Raw genomic sequence first — 22,677 nt, forward strand, 5'->3', positions numbered from 1 at the left:
GTCAAAGACATGGCACAGATTTTTGTCTAGGCTCAATTGCACTAATTGTAAGAAAGGTGATGTAAGAAATACTTTGCATATGTTGAAGAGAGCACAATTGAAAATCACAACCACAAGACTTTTGCCCTTCCCTTGATAGATTTTGTAGCACCTGTACGCAATGAGCTAAAACCATCGACATCAAAAGGCTTTCTATCCATGTTTCCTATAAGCATATCAGCTCTGCGCTCTTGTTTGCGAAACCTGCTACTTTCCAAGGTACTAGCCTCATACCTAAAGAACCTTTCACACAACTTTGCGCAGTCAAGTCGCTAGTTCTTTATGTATATTTTTTTTCACCAGAGCAGCACTTGTTGACCAACGTGTTATGCACCTACTGGACTGTGTGTTGCCTAGGAAAAATATTTAAAATGTAATTTGATACAATTGAAGTGATCAATTACTATTGGTGTATCTGGTAGATTAGAGCGAATCACACAGGAACAGAACGAGCTAGCAGGACCCGATAGAGAGAGAGCTACAACGGAAAGTAATCCATCATGCAGGTTACTCAAACGGTCTAGTGGCGGTGGAAGATTATGCCCAAATAACCAATAGCATTAAGTGACAGATGCATACTCAACTAGGCTGAGCCAAGACAGGATTGTCAAAGCCTCAAGCCATTGGCTTGTCAAAGAAAGCTAATGTTTGAAAGAAGTGGAGCGAGGGCCTACTCTGTGTATATTGTAAGCAATAGGGCTGCAACTGCAACATCAAAGTGCAGTCCTAAATAAAATGAGACAGGCGCACATTTACAGAACTACAGACTGCCATATTATATTGAATTACATAAAGTCGGTGGGTTGCAAACATAAATGCTACTTTCAATTTAAATTGAAAATGTGCGATGACGTCACTAATTCCCAATTGTTTACTGTCTGCAGACTTCCAGGCTTCGGGACTGAAGAAAGGGATGTTCTTCAACCCCGACCCTTACCTGAAGATTTCTATCCAACCCGGAAAGCATAGCATTTTCCCATCCTTACCTCATCACGGACAGGAGAAAAGGTCTAAAATTGTCTACAACACAGTCAACCCTTGCTGGAAAAGAGAGGTAAGCACCACACTTACTCATATTTTTAGTTGTCATACCTATGTCTCTAATGTCTTTAATGACATTATTTGTCTTCGATTAGATTAAATTTTTGTATATGTCTTTGTATTATCATGTTATCAGTGCTTAATTTGTAAATAAAAATGTGCCGGTACCCAGAGCCCTCCTCTTAAACACGCGGCTGCTGCAATTAAACGTGTGAACACGGAATACTGAGGCAGCGTAATCCTGAAGCCATCTCAGGCCTCTTCAATCGATATAAAGCCACTCCCTGCCCCTTCAGCTCACTCTTGCAGCTTTCTAATTTCTCTCTTTGTGACGCTTTTTCGTTCATCCCTTCCTCCGTTTTTCCCATATGTGTGTTTTGCGTGCAGCAAATGCTTGAGGCAGAAGAATAAGCCCCGGCTCTCAAAAAGAAGTGCCGGTGCTCAGCACCGGAAACAACAAGCACAAATTAAGCATTCATATTATAAGGAAAACGTAGAATTCTAGTTGTTGTGAACATGAACTGCACCAAGTCTCTGTGTTTACAATTGTTTTACATCACATGCTTTGGCATAGTTGAAAAATACTTGATATTTGTGAAGCAGCTAGTTTGTGACAATGACGACTACATATTATCAATGTATTTGTGGTGTCTGATGTGTTATATCGGATTTAGTCAGTGAATTCAACTATGAAATACTGCCATACACATCTATGACGGGTAAAAATGGACAGTGATACTTTGAATTACCATAAAAAGTCAGTGGTATCAACTATAATCATGCTTTGCCTCAGAAATTATTCATGAAGAAACTCTGAAACGTAACTGTAAGCTTTATAAAGCGACAATGAGTCATTGTTAGGATGGAAAAGTCCATTGCATGGTGATGGACGTGTACCTATGCCCTGAGTACCCTTTATGATGTCTGGATCCCTAGAGCTGATTTTTTGTTGAGTGAACAGGGATGATTCATGTGCGCCATGACATAGGCCTGTCTCGCGGACTGCAGTCTTTTTGGACCAGGACGGGCGCCCAAAGTGCTACCCTCATAGTGGTCAATGGATACTGCCTTTGCCAGGAGTTAAGCAGCATGAAGACATTGGTGGCATCAAACCGTGTAATGATCAGTAGAAGTGAACAGGCCTTTTTACCTGTGTCCCTGAAGTGAGGCCTACAGGCTCACTCATTTAAACTTCCACTGATGTGTGCTTAACTCACCTCGGCCTATATCAAGATCGTAGGTAGCACTGTGCAGCACACGTTTTTTTGTATTCATGAAAGACTCTGGGTTACATTTTGGGAGACCCATGGCTGATTTCAGGAGCATAAGCAGGTAGAGGAATCCCACAGACAGACTTGTGGATTGCTAAATTCATGGGGCTGGGTGGGACACACACAAGAGGAAGAAGAGCCAAGTTCTTCAGTACACTTCAGCAGGTGCTTTGTGAGTCAGAGAGAGGTCACTGGAAAGGGACCTGGGCACATCTTATGAAGGAAATGGAGCTGATAAGAGAATCATAAAGAGTAGGGCTGGGGGACCCAAGGTAATCTTTTTGATGCACCTATCACTGTGGCTGATGTTCAGGCATGAACCTCTAGTAACTCCCAATGCCTGTGTTGTGGGGCTAACTGATTTGGAGGCACTCCTGCTATGACAGACTACTTTCTGTAGAAAGGGCAGGCCAGAGCAGTATGCACTTCAAAAGGAAGCAGAACCCCAACACAAACTTCAAAGACTCACGGCCTAATTCACAAAGGTAGTAAATGTACACTTTTGTGTAAGTTTATGATTGTTTGCTATTCATAAAGCTATTTTGCTAGTAGTGTCTTTAGAACTGCGGAGTCTCCGCACATAAAAAGATCAAAAAGATTGATCAATCCAATCTTCTTATGTGCAGAGACTCCGCATTCGCAAGGATACTACAAGTAAAATACCTTTGTGAATAAAAAACAATTGTAAGCTTACACACCTTTATGTCCAAGCCAAGCAGCCAGCAGGCTGTGCAAAGAGGAGAAGCACTGCAAGAATTCTTCCTGTGACCAGGACTGGATGGCAAGGCCTGCCAGCTGGGTGTGGGAACATCATCCATAGACATCCAAGTCCCTCTTCCCCTGGAGTTCCAGTATCTGCTTGCTTCGAAGACTAGTGTGCCCTGTGGGGAGGACAGCACTGGTGGAGCGAGGTCCTCTGGGAGTGGATCTCTGTTGAGTTGTATGAGAAGACAGCTGCTGCACTAATTGGGTCATCATTCATGTGCCACCTGTGAGCAAAGCACTCTTGGAGACTCCGTGAGAATAATACCTGCAGAAGTGGCAAGACTGATCATAGGACGGGAAGGCCCCGGTTTAACTTCTTCTGCCATATAGCACTAAAGGTGCTGGAACACTTCTGACTTTTAAAAACAGACCGAGTCGAACTCATGAGACTTAGATTACAAAGCTAACCTGAATGTCATTTGTAGTGAATGAGGAATAACCCTACCTACCACTAGTGAGACCGAAGTGGGACACAGCAATGTGCATATCGAACACTAGAGCCCCGAACTCAGGGTAATATGGGTATTGCTTGGGTATGCTCCATTTCATTTTGTGTTCATAGATAAATGCTTATTTTTTCATAAAAGAAAGTGTTTGACTGGGCAATCATTTATTGCTCCTATTAAATGTATTTTGAATTGTGAGCTTATGTTCATCCCCGTGCATCTAGCTCCCCTCAAGAATTCTTGGACTGCTTGACCTGAGCGACTACTGAGAATCAAGTGTTTAAGTGGTACTTTGACCAATTGTTCAGGATCCATAGTAGGTCGGACCTCAGGACACCAGAAGTAAAAGGCCTCGGCCCCTACAGTTGAACCCAGTAGCTCCTGCTTGCATCATGGCCCTCTGAAATGGGTCCTGACAATCATCAAAATTACCCCTCTTTAGAGACTTGGTTGAAGTATTTCTTATTATTGAACCTTATGTCTGATAGAGTACAGTTTAAATATAGATGTCAATAGACTTAACAACATCAGTTTATTTTCCAGTTTGGTAGTGCATACAAATCAGACGTAATCTTTGGTCCTGGAAGCTGTCAGTTTGACAAAGAAACCCAGAATGGAAGGAGCAAATACATTTGGGCTGGAAAGGATTTCTGATAAACTGGGTATTTCCCTGTTGAGCTGAAGCCATAGGAGGTTGCTTTTAAAAGACCCGGCCTGCCACTGGTGCCTCTGTCACTTTCCCCAGCACCCCAGTTTTGATTGCAGCAGGCAGAGAGAAATAAAAGAGATAGAGTGTAGAAGAAAGTGGAGAGAAAGTGATCAGAAGGGAGAAGAGAGAGAGACGGAGAAAAGGAGAGGAAGAGCATGGATGGAAGCAAAAAGAGAGATTGAGCGAGGAGAGGATGGGGTGGGGCTGGTTTGAGCATTTTTGCCAGAGCTACTTTTGGTTCCCCCGTCAGGTCCTGAATACACTGATAAACCCTGTTCTGACTTAAAGGTAAAATGTATGAATAGTCGAGAAAGTAAAGACCTACTTTTGATTTCTACGACTGAGCTCTGTTCTGTAAGTCTGGCTTCATAGCACAGTTGAAGATCTGTTGTTGCCAGTACTTTAAAATATGCAGAGTGAGGCTTCCGCTCTGCCCAGAGGAATATTTCTCAGTCCCCTCAAGCTATTGGACATTTAGGGCCCAATGTACAAAGCGATTTTGCATTTTGCAGTTGCAAAAGGCAAATTTTGCTTTTTGCGACCGCAAAATGGCCTGTTTTAATGTACCATCCCTATTTTGCAAACCGGCATGCAAATACTGACTCGCAAAATAGGGATTGGCGACTTTCAATTAGGAAGGAACATTCCAAGGGCGTCTCTTTCTAATTGCCAATTGCAGTGGCATGTATGATTGTTTTGTGATTGCAATTTCAAATTGGCGGTAACCCATTCAGAAACGGGAAGGGGTCTTTGTGAATGGAAGCAAAAATATTTTTTCAGAGCAGTTAGTGGTCCCACAGACCACTGCCTACTCTGAAAAAATAAAAAGAAAACCTTTCATTTTTTTGGTTTGAAATGCATTCCATTTTCTTCTAAGGAAAAAGAGCTGCATTTAAAAAAAACATTTTTAATTAAAAAGCAGTTATATACATCGTGGTCTGCTGTCCCCTGCAGGCCACCATCCCTGTGAGTGTGCCATTCCCAATGGGGTCACAAATTGCAACCTACCTCATTTTGCAAACCGGCATGCAAATACCGACTCGCAAAATAGGGATTGGCGACTTTCAATTAGGAAGGAACATTCCAAGGGCGTCCCTTTCTGATTGCCAATTGCAGTGGCATGTATGATTGTTTTGTGACTGCAATTTCAAATTGGCGGTAACCCATTCAGAAACGGGAAGGGGTCTTTGTGAATGGAAGCAAAAATATTTTTTCAGAGCAGGTAGTGGTCCCACAGACCACTGCCTACTCTGAAAAAATAAAAAGAAAACTTTTCATTTTTTTTGTTTGAAATGCATTCCATTTTCTTCTAAGAAAAAAGAGCTGCATTTAAAAAATCTTTTTAAATTAAAAAGCAGTTATATACATGGTGGTCTGCTGTCCCCTGCAGACCACCATCCCTGTGAGTGCGACCATTCCCAATGGGGTCACAAATTGCAACCTACCTCATGAATATTGACGACGTAGGTCATTTGCAACCCCATTGGGAATCGCAAACAGTGTTGTTGACACTGTTGTACATTTAGTTTTGCGACTCGCAATTTGTGACTCCCAAATGAATTGCAAATTGTGAGTCGCAAAACATACAGACATACATCTGGCCCCAGGTGTATTATTCTGCTTCCTATGTTGTGCTTGCATTTTAGTGCTTAAGGCATATTTTACATCACAAAAGTATGTGAATCCTCACACACTAAACTATTTATCTCAAGTATCAGTGCTTCCTAAATTTTATAGGAACACGACCCAACAAACTCTTGTGACCCACCTACCTTTAATGGACATGAAGCAGGTAATTGTTGAATGTTTTTAATGAACATGAAGCAGGTGATTTTTTAATGTAACTAAAGCATAGTTTGGTAGTGCAATGTAATTTACAGACAATGGGATCTATTCACAAAGGTATACTTAGGTACCACAAAAGTCCAAGTTTAGACCTAAAGTCTAACTTTACTCATAGTAAGGTTAGACTTTTGGTCTACATTTAGAAATTTGGTGTAAGTCTTTACTACAAGTAAAGTTAGTCTTTCTGTCTAAACTTAGGGCCAGATGTACGTAAGTTTTTTCTTGTTGCAAACGGCCCGATTCCATGAATCGGGCCGTTTGCGACAATAATTTTTTTTTGGGGTATGTACAGACCCCATTTTTTGCAATTTCGTAACCTGTATACTTAAGCACAAAATAGGTTTGTGAGTCGTAATTAGGAAGGGGTGTTCCCCAGTTCACCAGTGTGTTGTAGGCTTTGTTTTGTGACTGTGAATGCGGTCACAAAACAATCGCAGTTAGCACCAATTTAAAATTGGTGCTAACCCATTCGCAAGCGGTAAGGGGTCCCCAGGGGACCCCTTCCCCTTTGTGAATGGTAGCGAGAATATTTTTTCAGAGCAGGCAGTGGTCCCATGGACCACTGACTACTCTGAAAAAATGAAAAGAAAACTTTTCATTTTCGTTTTTTAAATGTATCCCATTTTCCTTTGAGTAAAACGGGCTGCATTTAAAAAACAAAACTGCTTTATTTCAAAGTAGGCATAGGCATGGTGGTCTGCTGTCCTCAGAAAATTGCGACCTACCTCATGAATATTTATGAGGTAGGTAATTTGCAACCCCATTGGGAATCGCAAACAGTGTCATTGACACTGTCATACATCAGGTTTTGCGACTCGCAAATTGCGAGTCGCAAAACCTAATATACGTACATGTGGCCCTTAGTATTTTGGTCAAAATTTAGACCAGAAGTCTAAACTTAGGCCAAAAGTCTATCTTTACCACAAATGAAGTTAGACTTTGGTACTAAACTTAGACTTTTGGTCTAAGTTTACCTTTGTGAATTGGGCCTAATGTATTTTTCATTGAAGTGGCCACTAAATTTGCACAGACATTCATTATTATTGATAAAACGATGTAGCACAGAAAAGATAATGTGCCGAAATAAAGTTTCTGTGGATATTTATCACTTGTGCAACACCAAGTAAAATGTCTTGAAGTGTTTTGATCCCATTAAAATCTCTGTTTCCAGCACACTTCAGGATGACAAAATATGTGCTTCATTTTTACTTTCCTACCTGCTGAATACATACAGTTCATTTACAGGTATTTACAGTTTGCTGTATGTTGAAAATAAATGACAGTCTTTCCTTTCACACTCTCTGTATTGCAGCAAGATTGGCACATTATTCACTTTAAAACTCCTCTCACCATTGAGTTTAAGTTGATGGAGAATTGGTTATGTAATTTCCAGGGGTCTCTTGGGAGTATTTTTCATTAGGGGTTTTAGTGCACTGCACCCGGTACATCGTTTACTATAGGTCTCTACTCCTTAGGTGAAATGTGGCTAATGAAATCTTCAATTAAATGGCTTTTCTGATTTTCAAGGTAACCATTTTTGTCATGGAGGGAATACATGGGTTTTTTGTAATTACAATTTTTACAGACTCTTAAGTGCAGTCAAGCCCCTGGAATCTCATACTGCTGATCAGTATCTTATTGTCCTTGTGTTTTACCCCATTTAGTTCTGCAGGGCCAGCAGCTTATTAGTGTGATGGCTGTATTTTGTTTTTGTCAAATGAGTCAACCTCAATTGAGCAAGGCTGGACATAATGCAATGCACTTTTAAAATCACAGAAAAGATGATTCCCATGAATCTATGACTCTTTAAGGATTAGTTTCCATCTGATCTCTTGTATGGCATGGAGATGTTTATACAGTGTTTACATTTCTGCTTCAAAAAATATGGTCATGATAAAGGATCTGAAGCTGGATCAGTTTCACCAGGTCTATGTTGTGGGTTAAACCTTTACATTGTCAATGAATTAGGGTAATGCTCATCAGTCAGTGGCACATAGGTATAATGATTTTAGTGCATATGTGAGTACATTGTTATCATTTTGTAGTGCAAATGGAGAGTCATAGTAATAGCCATGGGACTTTTCATCACCGCTCATTTGTTTGCCAGATATTCCAACTCATCCAGTGGATATTCCTTCTCTGAAGAAGATACTTCTCTATTTTCATTTAATGATTTATCCTTGTTATAAAACTACCTCAAAGCCATCCAGATAGTTCTCAGTATGAAGAATGGGAGGCAATTGTTGTTCTGCAAAAGCAAGTGGTGGTAATCAATACATTTCGTACATTTTCAATGCTGTAAGACCCAACTCAAACCACACCAAACTCAAAGCCAATCATACTATCACACAACTTAAAAGACAGTGGGTCTGTCTGCTTCTTGTGAATTCCAGATATCTCCGATAGTCATTGACTACATGAGGGTATTCAAAGAATGAGTGTTGATAGTAATGTTTTCATGGTTATGCCCTAAAATGCAAGAAAAGGGTGGCGTTAAAGTTAACATTATTGCCAGACCAGCAATTTTTACAATATTTTACAGTAAAATCTATATCCAAGCTTTGTATTCATCCATGAAGGGCACAAGCATTCTGCTGCTGGCATTGTGTGGGCTTTATGGTAATGTTGGTTAGCACTCATGACTCCCCCCATAATGAATTCGCTTTTGATTGCTCTCCCTTCATTGTATTTTGCAGCACTTCAGCTTTGTCTCACTCCCTACGGATGTATTGGAAATAGAAGTTAAAGATAAGTTTGCAAAAAGTCGTCCGATCATCAAGCGCTTTTTGGGAAAACTGTCCATGCCTGTGCAGCGACTGCTGGAGAGGCATGCAATAGGGTAAGTAACCATGTAAACTCTCCTGTCACTGGCATCACACTAGTCAACATGTATGGGTGTTGCATAAAATCACCACATATTCTAAAATATTGGCAATCATCTGTAGTAGGGTAAGCACACACGCACACTCTTCTATCACTGGCATTGCACTAGTAAACATATATGGACTTTGTATAAAGTCAGCAAATATTCTAAAACTATTGGTAATCATCTTCAATATGGTAAGTGCCTATGTAAACTCTTCAGTCACTGGTATTACACTAGCAAATATGTATGGGTTCTGAATGCAGTCAGCAAATATTCTAAAATGACTAGTAATCATCTGCAGTAGGGTAAGTACCCATGTTCACTGGTATTGCACAAGAGAACATGTATGGGTTTTGGATAAAGTCAGCAAATATTCTAAAACTATTTCGTAATCATCTGCAATAAGGTACCAGTGTTAACTCCTCTGTCACTGGTATTGTACTAGTAAACATGTGTGGGCTTTGTATAATGACAGCAAATGTTTTAAAACTCTTAGTATTCATCTACGAAAGGACAAATACCTTTGTAATCTCTTCTGTCACTGGTATTGTGCTAGTAAACATGTGTGGCCTCTGCATAAAGTCAGCAAATATTCTAAAACTAATCATCTACAATATTATCAACATGCAGTGTTTGGTAGCTCCTAAAACAATATATATTTCTGCCAACTTCTTCTTGATTTTTGTGTTTACTAGGCATTTAACATCTCAGACATTGCAACGGTAAGAACTTCTGTTGACAGGATAAAAGAAGATTCACCAGGGGGCTAGTGGGGAAGGTATATTGAGTGATGAGGTGTTCATCCATTTAAAACAGGAATCATTTTCCCTTCTGCCCCAAAGGTAAAAAAGTATGGCTGTTTTTGACAGTATTCCACCCAGAGACTTTGCTTGCTTGCAACTATTGAAATACCAGTCAGCAGCGGTGGTAGTACTAAACATAAACAGCCTTATTTTTTGAGTTTGGCAGAAAGGATGCTCCATCAGAAACGTTGCGGAGATTCCTTCCGCTGTATAACGAGTACATTATAGCAGCAGCGGTTTCTTTTTGAGGGTAGGGGAGCATCGCCCCTAGCCACCCGCATCCACTGCGAGCCACACACGCAAAAATAAAATGGCAATGAAAAGCGTTTGTTGCCATTTTATTTTTACAGCGCGCACCAGCTCAGTGTCATGCTGGGCGTGTCCGAAGCAGTGCCTAGCTGGATGCTCCAAAGTGCACGTCACTCACTCTGGCCGCCTGTTTTTGTCTGCCGAAGGAGACATGTGCACTTTGAAAGTCTCCACTCTAATGTCTTAAGACAGCTGGGTGAAGACCAAGCACAGGCCTCCAGGGCCTGAAGGAGTGCCCAGCCAGGATGCTCAACCCAATCCAGGCGCTTTTCTCATGCCGATTAAAAGCATGAGAGCAGCGTATGGATTGGGGAGGGCAGCTCTTCTGGAATTGGCGAAGGAGAAGAGCACCAAGGAGGATGCGCAGCCTGTAGGTAAGTGCTATTTTTTATTTTAAATGTGTAGTGCATTTGTGTGTAATGCTTGTATGTCTGTAATACATGTAAGTGTAGTGGTAGTGTTTTTTGGGGGGGGGGAGTGGTGGAGTACTTCACTTGCCCCTATCACTTTCAAGGAGTGCCATCCGCCGCTGCATTGTAATCTATGGCGCTTGTAATATGGTGAGCAAGATATCCATCATGTTTTATGGAGTTTCCCATCTGACAAACTCTAAATAAAGCTCATAATTCCTACTGTCCCAAAAACTCCTGCTACATCTGAAGTAACATCTCACTTGTAAGGCCTTAGTACAACACATGCAGCCTTGTTATTAAAAACAGATTATAAAATGCAATCCAGGGTTTACTGGACGGGTTAAAACATTTTTGTGGGAGCTTTATAGGCACGGTGGATTATTGCCCTCTCACCCATGTGGCAAGATGGTGGACAGGGTAGGTTCTATTGAATGTGTGGATGTCAGGTGTGTTGTCAAGGGCTAAATAGAAAACAAGGATGTTGTGTTGTGCAATGTTTTTTAGAAAGTACTTTTACTTAGTAGATGTCTAAGAATGGGAAGGTACAAAGCTTGTTCTACCAAACAGTCAATGGAAATTGCACTGTATTTTTGGTTTGTAATGAACAAAAAATACCAGGGCTCAATATTCTAGACACAGCATATTGTCAAGCAAACAAGTAAGGTAATAACGTAAGCAGTAATATGTAATTGTTCAGCAGGAATGGGTCTAGGTGACACTTAAAACCAGTGAAGTTGTGACATGTTTAAAGGCACTAGGGAAATTGTTCCATACTTTCTCTCCTGCCATTTTTAATGATACACCACAAAATCAGGACAGTTGTTATTTTGGGACGATCAGCCTGTAGTCAGTTCAGTAGTGCAAGATGTGGCAGTTTGGTGGAATTAAACCCAGCCTGTTAAGTAGCTGGGGAAATTTCCATTGGTTAATCTCCAAATAAGGATGAGAAATCTTTATTGCACCTGGCAACTGATGGTAAACCGAGACAGGTTGGATCTGAGGGTAGATGCTGGGTTATTCTATGTCTACTTCAGCCCAAAGATGATGTTACTAGTTCAGTTTTGCACAATGCTACTTCTGAAAAAAATTTACTCTGTTAACCCATAAACTGGGGTAGTGTGTGGGAAGGGGGTGGAGTCACAAGGGCTGAGTCATGAAAAGCAGGCTCTGATGGTCAACTTATAGATGTATTTTTAAAACTGTGCCACAAAGAAATTTGCAACAAGGCTACAACTGACAATAAGTCAGTTCTGGTGTACATCATTGATCAGAAAGATGCTGAATTTTAAAATATCCTAAGGGATTAAGGCTTTTGCTGCAAAGATCTGTGTGTAACCAGCAAATTTCAGGTGATAATTCTAATACTGAGATAACTCTGATGGTTAATGATCTGTGTTTTGGCTAGTAAACTTATGTTATTTTAGTTGTATTTCTAAAGAACACTATTACACAGGAAAGTATACTGGCACTAAAAGCAAGTTCAACATCTAGCCGGGTAAGGGTGGTTGAGCAGGTCTATTAAAAAAGCCAGGTTTTCAGCTTCTTGCAGAACTCACGAAAGGAAGACATGGATCTAATGTGTAGTCGCAGGTTGTTCCAGACTTTGGGAGCAATGTAGGAGAATGCCAGAATGGCTTTGTGTGTGTATGTATGGGATATGTGTGGGTAGGACCCCGGCTGAGCAGAGGTGTCTGGTTAAAGTGTGTAAAGAGATTTGGTTGTTGTGGTAGGCTGTGTCTGTGTTGTTTAGGGCTTTGAAAGTGTGTTCAAGGAGTTTGAACTGGACTTGTTTGTGTATTGGGAGCCAGTAGAGCTTTCATGGGTGTGGTGTGATGCGCATGCAGCATGCTAGGCTGAGTGTGATTCAGGATGTCGCATTCTGAATGGTTGAAGTCATCTGTTTAGTTGATTGCTGTTTCCAGCCCAGAGGTGTTCCCATAATTTGAAGATTTTCCTCAGCAACCTTAGTGGGTGGAAGCAGTAGCAGCGTTGACTTGGGCTGTCATGTTCAGTTGACAATTGATAATGATCCCGAGGTTCTTGGTATAGGTGGTGGGAGTGGCTCAGAGTCTGAGTTTGGCTGGCCACCAGGAGGAGTCCAATGGTGTTGTATTCTTCTCATAGACAAAGACTTCTGTGTAGTTTGAGGCAGCTAAACTTCATCCAGTCAACGACTCTGGTCATGTAGACAATGAGGATAGTTTGAGTGTTGTAAGTTTTATCCAAGAGGCAGAGTTAGAGCTGAGTGTAGTTGACGTAGGAAGAGGACACTAAAGTTCTGGGGGAGGATGATGCTAGTGAGTCAGATTGTGTACACATTAAAGAGGGTGGGGGTGAGGGAAGATACTTGATGTACTCCACAGATAAGCTTACAGGCATCTGAGGAGTAGGAAATCAGACTGATTGCCTGTGTTCTTCCCATCAGGAAGAAGTATATCCAGCACAGAGTGAGTCCTTTGATTCCAAGCTCATGCAAGCGTGAGATGAGAATGGAGTAGGTTACTGCATGGAATGCGTGGAATGCTGTGTAGGCGCCAAGGAGGATGAGGGCTGCTGTGTCTCTTTTGTCCAGGATCATTTGCATGATGTTGTTTGTGGCAGTGATGAGGTTTGTTTCCATGCTGTGCTTGGGTCTGAAACCGGATTCGGTGATGATGTTGAGTTGATGTGTGTTGAGATGGTTTGAGATGGTTGGTTTGGCATTTGTTAATCAGTTTCTCCGTGACTGTGGTCTGTAAAATAGTAGGGAGATGAGGCTTTAGTTAGCAAGTGTTGTTGGGTCTGCAGAAGGATTCATGAGCATGCGGAGTACTATGGCATTTTTCCAGGAATGTAGCTGTAGATATGGAGGCATTCAGGATTGGGGTGAGCACTGAACTGATGGGTTGAACTATTTGGTGAATATATAGTGGGGCAAGGTTCTGTGGGTCCCTGGAATGAATGGACTGCATGGCAAATTCGGTTTCCTCTGTGGAGATAGCGACCATATGGTCAGTGTGGTTTCCTTGTGTGAAATGAGAGGTTAAGTGAAGTCTATCCATTCAAGTTGGGGACAAAATTGTCATGTATGCTGGTTATCTTGCTGCAGAGGAAATGGGAAAGCTTAGTGCAGAGGTCCATTGAGGTGGACAGATGCATCTTACGTTCTTACAGTGCATGCAGATCCCTTTTATACAGAGCTGATCAAAGTCGAAAACATGGGGGTGCAGGCTGCGGTGGAGGTGAAAGTTTTCACAATGCCAAAGATCTACTTGCTGCAGTTGGTGCTAACATCAATGCATTTGGGTAGTGCAGAAAGTTTGGTGGTATGGATCTGCTGGTGATTATTTATGAGGGCGAACTGCTGTGGCTTGCGTCTTTCTTGCAGGGCTGCTCTTTTGAGGTCGTACTGAAACCTTTTCATTCTTGGGTTCTGTCGCAGCAGGAGGTGGTGCCGCAGGGGTCCATGTTGAGTCCTGCCCTTTTTAATCTTTATCTGCACCCCCTGGCTGATATCATCGAGCGTCGCCAGTTTGACATCATATTGTTTTCAGATGATATACATCTGGTTGTCATATTAACACAGAATTCTGTTAGGGCAGCAGCTTCTCTGAATGCCTGTTTGTCAGTGGTAACCCAATGGGTGATCTCAACTGCCTAAAATTAACAGTGGGCAAGACTGAGGTCCTTATTTTGGGCAAGCAGCCGTCAATCTGGTCTCCCTATTGGTGGCCATCTACCTTAGGCCCCCTTTCTTCACCAAAGTCTAGGGTTAAAAACATGGGCATTTGTTTTGATGAAAACTTTACCTGTGACCGTCAAATCACTGTCTTGGCAGGCACATTTTTTGGGAATCTAAAATCCCTGAAGAGCATCATTTGCCTTCTGCCTGGGTCTGCCAAAAAACAATGATACTGGCAGTTGTTATCTTCCAGGTGGATTACTGTAATATCCTTTACTTGGGAGTATCTCAGTGTGGGCTGATGAGACTCCAGCACTTGTAGAATTCCGCAGCCAGGCTTTTGTTAAATCTTTCTAAGCGGGCATCTATAAGAGCAGCCCTGAGCAAATTGCTCTGGCTCCCAATCAAGAAACATTTTTCCTTTAAGGCTCTCTGCTATTGCTTTTGAGCCTTTATGAAGACAGGAGCCAGTTACTTGCACCAGCTTACCAAGCCTTACACTCCTCTGAGGTGTCTCAGGTCTTCTGAGACTTTGTTGGCTCAAATACCCAGAGCTAAGAAGGTCCATATTGTGGGTAGCTCTTTCAGTTTTTTGGCACCCAAGTTATGGAACTCACTTAGTCAATAAGAGATAGAAGTTCTGTTCCGGAAACATGGCTTTTAGATAGGCTGTTTGCTGTCTAGTCTTCCATTAACTGTCCTGTGAGTTTCTGACTATGCAATATTGGGACACATCTTTGAAGTAATTATCGTGCTTTAGAAATCCTATTATTATTATTATTATTATTGTTAATAATAATAATTTGAAGGGGATCTAGTCTATGTTGCTCATTCTCCATCTGTGATCTAGTTGTTTATAGTGGTGCTTTATCATCCTGAGTTACTCAGTACACTGGTTTACAGCCTAGGATTTCGTGGCTTTCAAGGGCTTGATCGGAGCTGGTGTGTCAGCATAGGCCGTGATCCAGTTTTTGAAGTTTGTGTTGGCGTTGGGTAGGATGCTGCTATTTGGGTCAGTGGTCAATGAGTTTGCTTGTCCAGGTTTCCGCTAGAATAATGTAATGTTCCAGTCTCAGCTGGCTGGCTTGGTGATGGTTGTTCTGTGTGGAAGAGGGATGAGAATCGTGAATTTGATGAGGGCGTGGTCAGTCCAAGTGATTGGCATGGGATTGTTGACTGAGCTGTTGAAGGTGGTGAAGATAAGGTCCAGAAGGTGTCCAGTGGAATATGTGGGTTCTTTTACGTGTTGGGTGAAGCCAAGATTTTATCGATCCTCTAGTAGTGTGTTTTTGTGTGTGTGTCCATGTGGTATTCCAGGTGGAAATGTAGGCCTTCAAGGAGGATGAAGGTGTTAGAGCTAAGGATGAGGGTGTTTTGAATGTCAGGTGTTCCATGTTGTTGGGGTTGTGTTGGGGCGTTGTGTGCGAGGATGTGTGCGAGTATGTGCTGCAGCCAATGGTGTCTTTAAAGACAATGTGGATTCCATCACCAGGTTTGTGAAGTTTGTCCTGCCTTTTAATCTTGTAACTGGGAAGGATTGCTGTGGCAATGTCAGGCGGATGCTGGCTTCAGTAAGGTCCCAAGAGAAAAGGTACATCTGGTGCTTTGTCATTCAGCAGGTCCCAGATCTCTTTGGTGAGTTTTGTGAGAAAGTGGGTGTTGAGGAGTATACAGGAGAGTGTGCAGAGCAGCCAGTGCCTGGAGGGTGTAGGTGTGAGATGCTCAGGAAATGTGTGCAGTCAGTGGGGGTGGTGTGTGTGGGGGGGAGTGCAGAGAACTTGCAGGTGTTGCAGGAGAATGGCTCATTGTTGTTGTGTTGGGCAGTGGAGCAGCCCTGCGGAAAGCACGGACTGCAGTTGCAAGCTCTAAGGGTCATGGTGTGGTAGCGGTAGGTGCAAAGGACCAGATTTCCTGGTGATGGGTGTGGGCTGGACGTGGATGGATGCAGATGGGCTGGTCTAGGCAGTCATTGACATTGTAAGGAGCGTGCAGGGTGGCAGAGGGAGGGAAAAGACTGGAAAAGGCTCAAGAAAAGAGGAGAACAAAAGATGAGTGAGAAATGAGCAAACATGGCAGAGCAAAAACAAGGCAGAAATGAGCAAATGTGACAAAATTACAACAAAGCAGAATGAACATTAGCAGCAAATACAAATCGGGCAGAAATGAGTGAAACTGGCAAATAGAAAACAAGCAAAAATTAGCAAAAGTGGAAAATAGTGAACAAGCAGAAATGAGCGAAAGTGGCAGGTAGAAACAAAGAAGAGATGAGCAAAATGAAACAGAAAATTAGTGGTTGTAAGTTAAGAAAGGCAAAGCAGTGGCAATAGGCAAAAATATACCTGCAAAAGCAAAGGAGCAGGAGAGAGAGAGAGAGAGTGAGAGAGAGAGAGATACAAGAGAGAAAGAGAGAGAGATAGAGAAAATGAGTGATGGATGAGAACAAGGTGGAATGAGACAGGAGCCTCAGACACTCTGGATTTAGGTCTGTAAGGACCATGCCTGGTTAGAGGACCAGGCATAGGTAAAACCTTGGGGAACTAAGAGGCACCTGTTTAATGCTTTGTTTTGTGCAGTTTTGCTTCAAAGTAGTACAGGGTTAAGGTATGTGACATGCAGATTACAGATGTGTTTTTTCTGTAGAAAGATAAGTGGGTTACTGCTTTTGACAAAGAGATTATTTTGTTCCTTGCAGTTCATAAGTTACAACTTTTTAAATATAGTACAGTGAGCTATGAACTGGCATCAAGGAGCTGGTTGCATACCGCAAGCCATGGTTTTTCCTCAATCTCTCTTTATTCTAAGGTTGCCAAACAGGGTTCCTTTGAGTAATAATAAAGGCTCCTTGGTAAAGTCAACCTCTGTGTAATATTTTGAATCCTGACTTTGTGGACTTTGTGCATCTCTCTACCATGCATTCTTAACATATAAGGACAATATGTGTCTCCAAAACCTTGAAACCCTCCTTGTCTTACAGTCGCAGCTCGCAGAGGGGGAAGGGCGGCGCACGTGGGGGGTGGAGGCACACAACATTACAAAAAATATTTTAAAACACACTTACCTCTGCTTCTGCGCTGCACCGCTCCTCTGTCTCGCTGCAGCATCAGGATTGGCTGGGAGCACCCAGCCAGGGTGCTCCAAGGCAGACTGGGAGCCTGTCCGGGCTCTCTCCAGCCCGGCAACTGTGTTGCTGGGCTGGAGAGACCCTTCTGCGCATGTGTGTTTGGCCGGCCCGAGACGGCCAGCCAAACATACATGGGCAGTGAGGAGGAGTGCTGAGCACTCCCCCTTATTACTCGTCAGCCCCGTGGCCCCGCCCCTTTTCCCCAAAAATGATAATAAACACAGTTTAAAGGTTTGCAGCTGCCGCTGCTGGCAGGAGGGCGACGCTCCTCTGCCCTTATGGAGGAGCTGCCACTGTTGTCTTATGTACCATTTCCTGTAGGTTGATTTGCACACTTGTATGATACATTGCCTCTCTATATTGTGTTCGTGTGATGCAAAGTGCTGTGACTCCCTAGATTGGGATGATTGTCCCTATGCAACAATTATGTAAAAAATAAATTAGTGAGTGTTATTGAAATCATTATGTTCATAATTAGCTTAGAGACAGATATATTTGACATTCCTAAAATGCATGCATATCTCTTAAATACGGGTGTTGTACAAAGAAAAAAAAACACCTTTAAATCATAGCTTCTCTTAATTACTAGTGAAGTGATAACATGTGTGCCTTTGTTTTCCTCCATTGCATTCCCATTTAGGTGTTAAACTCCAGAAAGCTTCCGCCAAGGATGATATTCGAATAAAAAGAGGGCTGACGGCCCTTTATATCTGACCTTTGTATTGTGTACAGTTTCAAGTGAAAATAAGAAAGCCCCTTCATGGGCATTGCTGAATGTATCCGAGTGTCATCAAATTACACCCAGACAAATTCAGAATAAGTCAATGAGCTAGCCCAGATCCTGGATCTGGCACAATAATAGCTTCCAGATCCAGGACCCAGCTTGATCCCCCTTATTTCCTGTACTAGATCTGTGTCTATGTAGTTTCTGGATCAATTTGTTTGAAAGGCTTCTGTATGCAGCCATAACATCATATTGACATCATACTATGTGTCTGTAGTTTATTGCATTGTAAAAGAGGGGCAGATTTAAGATGGACGACACAGGTAATAATTAGCTGATTTGAAAATGGGCAATATCTGTGGGTAAAACGATAAATGAGATTCAAACACAACACCTTGATTCCACATCATTCCCACAGGAGTAATTGGTACATCTAACATGGAAGGCCAACATACATCTACTGGTGTGTACGTTTTTTTGTAATTTAAATAGTTTACGCAAAGAGTGTACTTTCCCAAATAGTTTACTGAGTGCGCATGAGAAATATAAACATATTAGGACAATGGTATACAGATAAGTTAAAGGAATTGTAAAACCAGGGACTTTTTTGCATTGTATTGTAATTGAGTTTTTGTAGTATTTCATACACCTGAAGAGGTGCTGAAGTACTTTTGGTGGTCAGGTGGTACCCATCTCAGCAGATTTTGGACCATGTGTGAAGGCTCACTGAGAAGCCCAAAGCAGTTCTAAGAAATCGCAGTGCACGCACATCCTAACCCAGTGATGGTACGAAATAATTGCTTCCTTTTAGGATACGACGTCAAGGAGGTACAAGAAAATGTTTTTCATGTAAGGTGTTCAGTGAGCAGTTATAGCACACTGTTGGAATTACTGTCAAATCAAGGTGTCTAGCATAAATCCTATGCTCTTTAATAGGATGTTTTGTCAATTGTAACACTACTTCTAATTCTAGTCTGAAAGATAAGAATGAATGCACAAATTGTCTCAGCAAGTAGTGAACATGCACTAAACTCATAACAGCATGTCTCTTGGGCCCATGCTTATTAACGTGTGCCGGATTTGCACTACCTTTGTAATACAAACCCGATGCAAAGTATTGTGGTGGTATTTATATTCCAACTCAGTTTAGGATTTGCATTGGAAAGTTGGTGAAAGCAAAGCAAAGTAGCGATATGTGCTACTTTGCATTAAGGGGATCATTATAAGTGGTACATGGACGTTTCCGTGCAACTACCCATGGCTTTTGATGCAATTCCCTATTTATTACTAACTATAGAAAGGTATTTGTGCCAAAACCTTACGACTCCTCAAGTCAAGCATAATGGTGGTGAAATGTTTTAATTTCTCCTTTCATATTTTTATGTGTGCTGCCTTGTACAGAACCCTTATACAGTGGAAAAAAGTATTAAAGCATATATTTTGTGCTGGAAGGCTCCCGTTCTATTAAAAAAACAAAGCTCTGCCTCAGAGAACGCATTGTGCAGGGTATCGTTGGTGCATTGAAGCCTAAAGTGTACCAGAGCTAGAGGAGAGAAAAACAGCATCCTATCTTAGAGAATATGGTGCTGTTTTTCATTCTCCCTTTGTTGCAACGAAGTGCAGCAACCTTGGTTTCTGTGCTGTGTTGTTTTACATTTCAGTAAAGTGTCCCCTTAGTGTGTTGTTCGCCGCTCCTGCTGGGACCAATGAGGATGGCTTACAAATTGTGATTCTGGTAAATGCTGAGCGTCACAAATTCGGTATTTACTCAGTGCGGCCTTTGCTTCTGGGAGGCCACACAGTTTTAGGACCTATCATATCATAAGCTTCTATGTCTCACTCATCTGTCACTCTGGAGCCTCTGCCTCAGTTTTTACTGTTACACCCAGTGAAACCAAATTACTTTCTTTTTTCATTTGCAGAGACCGCGTCGTTAGCTACACTCTGGGCCGAAGACTGCCAACGGATCATGTCAGTGGACAACTGCAGTTCAGATTTGGCATAACATCATCAATCCACCCAGGTGCCCACTATGCTTTATATCTTTTTGTTTCATATTTTTATCAGGGAAGAATAAAGCAGATAGAACTTTTAAAGGGAAATACCATAATATGACCCCAAAACTCACACTACAAAAATATAATAAATTAAATATGTGCACAATCTTATTTAAAAAAATCATGAATTAGAGGACATTAGAGTACATTAGCACAGTAACATGAAAGTGAGTAGTGAATACGTCTACAGGTTCATTAGTGCAGTGACTTGTGTAAGGTATATCTAGTAAATCCATATGCTTATTACAAGCTTGAAACGTACATTAGCATTATTTTTCAAAGAATCTTTCCAAACACCCCAGATTCTAAACACTTATATTGTAAATCTATGTGTTGATAATACAGATCTTCAGTACACATTATCAGTCTAATTTTTACATACCAGAATTCACAAGTAGCAGGAAATGTTGTTATGACCTATTAAAGATCTCACAAATACCAAACCCATATACAGTGATTTTTCTGATGCGGGAATCAAAATCTTTGCTCAACTCCGACCATGTCTAAACTCAAAAGTGGTGCTATTCGATCCTCCTGAACAGAAGGCAATCATACTGGTTCCCAATATAGCTCTTGTGCAATGCCTCTCTTGGGCAATACCTTCAGGTGAAAAACATATGTTCTCACTATCCCAGGCTATGATGGCACCTGGAGCACACATGTGCAGTCTTAGGGAAGGCTTTCTTCCCTGTTGCAGGAGTCCAGTAAAGCGTATACTTACTGTTAAAAACTGTTGTGGGGGTCATTCCGACCCACCACGGAAGCACCGGCAACAGGCTGGCGGTGCTTCCAGGGCCATTCTGACCGCGGCGGTAAAGCCGCGGTCAGAAAAGGGGAACCGGCGGTTTCCCGCCGGTTTTCCCCTGGCCCAGGGAATCCTCCATGGCGGTGCTGCTTGCAGCGCCGCCATGGGGATTCCGACCCCCTTCCCGCCACCCTGTTTCTGGCGGTTCTTACCGCCAGGAACAGGATGGCGGGAACAGGTGTTGTGGGGCCCTTGGGGGCCCCTGCACAGCCCATGCCACTGGCATGGGCAGTGCAGGGGCCCCCTAACAGGGCCCCATGAAGATTTTCACTGTCTGCTTTGCAGACAGTGAAAATCGCGACGGGTGCAACTGCACCCGTAGCACCCCTGCAACTCCGCCGGCTCCATTCGGAGCCGGCTTCCTCGTTGCAGGGCCTTTCCCGCTGGGCCGGCGGGCGCCCTTTTGGCAGTCACCCGCCGGCCCAGCGGGAAAGCCAGAATGGCATCCGCGGTGAGCGGCCATTTGGCGGTGACCGCCTGTGTCTCTATTTGGCAGAGGTATGCACCCTCTCCAAGTAGGGATCACAATCCACAATCCATTACTGTTCTAATCATAGTATGATGTTTTACTGTTTGCGGAAGTTGCTTGAGAGCAGGGAGAACAAAGCACCTCACTAAGCTCATCAGTTTTGGATATGAGGATGTGGGGTTCTGTGCATGGAGTACAGTTTTTGTAAGCCATCAGTTTAATCTATTTAACACATTTTAAACCTGGATACTTGTGTAGGATTCTATAGTGTTTATATGTTAGTACTAACAAGGAGATCAAGAGAAGCAAATTACATCAACCAAGACTACAAACCCCAAAACATGATGAAATTATTGTAAAACAAAATTATTTTTACACCAACAGATGTGGTAGCTTTCACTTTAATTTAACAGCTGTGATAATTGTCACTTGTTCCAAGTACACTTCTGCAAAATGGGGCATAACAATAGGACTGAGACATTAACCACATCATAAAATGCATCTTCCAGTATTTTGTGGGCACTTTTCCCTGGTGAATATTGCAGTGTAGAGTGTTAGCCTCAAAACTCAGAATTGTAATGAGGTCTGATGCAGAAGAATCATTCTGCTGTAGGCTCTAATACCTTTGGTAAAATGTGAAGGGCTGTAAGCAGGAGGATGGTGGTTACTAAATCAGACGTATCCTAAAAGATGACTATCGACATCTCAAAACATTCAAGTATTGTTCAATTCTGTTTGCTTTCAGCATAGGAAAAAACCCTCACAAAGCAGTGATTAGACTGTGCTTTCTGGGATGGTATATCTGGCCTAGATTCACACACAAATATATTTGAGTAGGCCTTCTTCTAGAATAGGCCACGAGTAAACGTTTGGTGCCATGGTCACCAATTGCTCAACAAACTTTGACAAGTCTGGCACCCTGGCACTGAAGTGCATTCCTCTTCAGGTGTCTATGCACATGTGAAGAGGCAATATGTAGTCACACACATTGCATGAGAGGCAATGAATGAAGTGGGCTAACAAAATGTCTCATCTCATTCTCCATGTGGTGGCTGGTGAAACCAAAATGTGAATGATACTTGAACAGACCAGTGGTCAAAGAGGGCTGGTGGAAAGAATATGGGCCTGATTTAGATATTGGTGGAGGAATTACTCAGTCACAACGGTGACAGATATCCCGTCTGCCGAAATCTAAATCCCATTATTCCCTATGGGATGGAGTGACTTGTCGCCAATATCTAAATAAGGCCATATGTCTTAATTGTTATTATGCAATTGATGGAAAACTTGGCTAGCAAGACAATTAGAGCTGGCTCTATGCCAGACCTAAGAA

At 42.3% G+C, this 22,677-nt stretch overlaps 1 protein-coding gene across 1 annotated transcript in view; it reads left to right on the forward strand.

Moving 5' to 3' along the window:
• HECW1 (HECT, C2 and WW domain containing E3 ubiquitin protein ligase 1) overlaps window positions 1-22,677 on the forward strand; it is a 1,026,664-nt gene that overhangs the window by 773,137 nt on the left and 230,850 nt on the right. The window contains exons 8-10 of the mRNA XM_069216002.1: window positions 924-1,093; window positions 8,813-8,955; window positions 19,936-20,036. Of these exons, the coding sequence (XP_069072103.1) occupies window positions 924-1,093; window positions 8,813-8,955; window positions 19,936-20,036 (414 nt within the window). The remainder of the gene's footprint in view (window positions 1-923; window positions 1,094-8,812; window positions 8,956-19,935; window positions 20,037-22,677) is intronic.

This window comes from Pleurodeles waltl, chromosome 2_1, assembly GCF_031143425.1.
Source record: "Pleurodeles waltl isolate 20211129_DDA chromosome 2_1, aPleWal1.hap1.20221129, whole genome shotgun sequence".
Classification (NCBI taxonomy): Eukaryota; Metazoa; Chordata; class Amphibia; order Caudata; family Salamandridae; genus Pleurodeles; species Pleurodeles waltl.